The 1,057-nt window shown below is 63.2% G+C and overlaps 1 protein-coding gene across 1 annotated transcript in view; it reads left to right on the top strand.

Annotated features, from left to right (window-relative positions):
* Positions 1-770, top strand: part of GNG13 (G protein subunit gamma 13) — an 8,139-nt gene extending 7,369 nt beyond the window's left edge. The window contains exon 5 of the mRNA XM_029957813.1: positions 693-770. Coding sequence (XP_029813673.1) covers positions 693-770 — 78 coding nt within the window. The remainder of the gene's footprint in view (positions 1-692) is intronic.
* The last annotated feature ends 287 nt before the right edge of the window (positions 771-1,057 follow it).

Here is a 1,057-nt window from a genome sequence, read left to right as displayed (position 1 = left end):
GGAGGGTCCCCTTGTGCCACCGATTTTTGGGGTGGCACAGGGACACGGCTGCTCGCAGAGGGTCTCACCTGCCTGTCCTGCTGCCTGTGCCCCATCGACTGCCGTGCCTCAGTGTCCCCACTACGCACATCCCCCCCCAGGGCCACTGCTGGGGGAAACAGGGGTCAGGGGGGTTTGCCTCGCTCCCCAAATCAGTGCTCCCCATCCCTGTGAGCCATTTCCAGGGCTGTTTGCACCCAAAATCCCTCCTGGCCCGCTGGGATCTGTGACCAGGCAGGAAAAGGACAAACACCCCCCTCCTCTCCCCAGGCAGCCTCCGGGGGCTGTTTGACACTCCCCACCCAGAGCGATGCCACCATCCAAATTTCAGTCAAATCTGGCTGGTTCCCTGGGTTTTGCATGTGCCCCTGGGCTACAAGAGAGGGGGGCACTGGGCACCTGCCCCGTGCCAGCCTCACACCCACAGGTAAGAGCAGCCTCTGCCTCACCAGAACAACCCCAAAATCTCCTGGAGCCACCGGTGGGGTTGGAAACCTCCCCCAGGAGCGTGGTGACATCTATCCCCATCCTGGGGGACCCCTCTTTGGGGGTGCAGAGCAGAGGGGGTTGGGGCAGGACACGGCCCCACTGTGCCCATTCCCAGCCCCACAGGGCTCCCGGACCCCGCCATGGACGAGTGGGACCTCCCACAGTGGAAGAAGGAGGTGGAAAGCCTCAAGTACCAGCTGGCCTACAAGAGGGAGATGTCCTCCAAGACAATACCTGAGTGAGTGGGTGCCCACCTCCCCCCCCTCCATCCCGTCCTCCTTCCCATCCCTGTGCCCTCGGGAGCAGAGTCCGGCTCTTCTCCACCCCAAACTTCCCCCCTCAAATCCCCTGGGGGGGTCCCCAAATGAGATTTTCTCCTTTATGGCTCTTCAAACCCTGCAAGCCCCAGCAGCAGAAACCCACCAGTGTCCCCAAAGCCCCTCTCTCTGTTCCTCTCCACAACCCCCCCCCCGTGCCAACCCCTTTCCAGCCGCCCGAGCTCCGGTTGGGATGTGGCAGCAGCCACGGG

This window comes from Manacus vitellinus, unplaced genomic scaffold (genome assembly GCF_001715985.3).
Source record: "Manacus vitellinus isolate BGI_N305 unplaced genomic scaffold, ASM171598v3 scaffold_12_pilon, whole genome shotgun sequence".
NCBI classification, from domain to species: Eukaryota; Metazoa; Chordata; class Aves; order Passeriformes; family Pipridae; genus Manacus; species Manacus vitellinus.
This window is presented reverse-complemented; position numbering and strand designations above follow the sequence as displayed.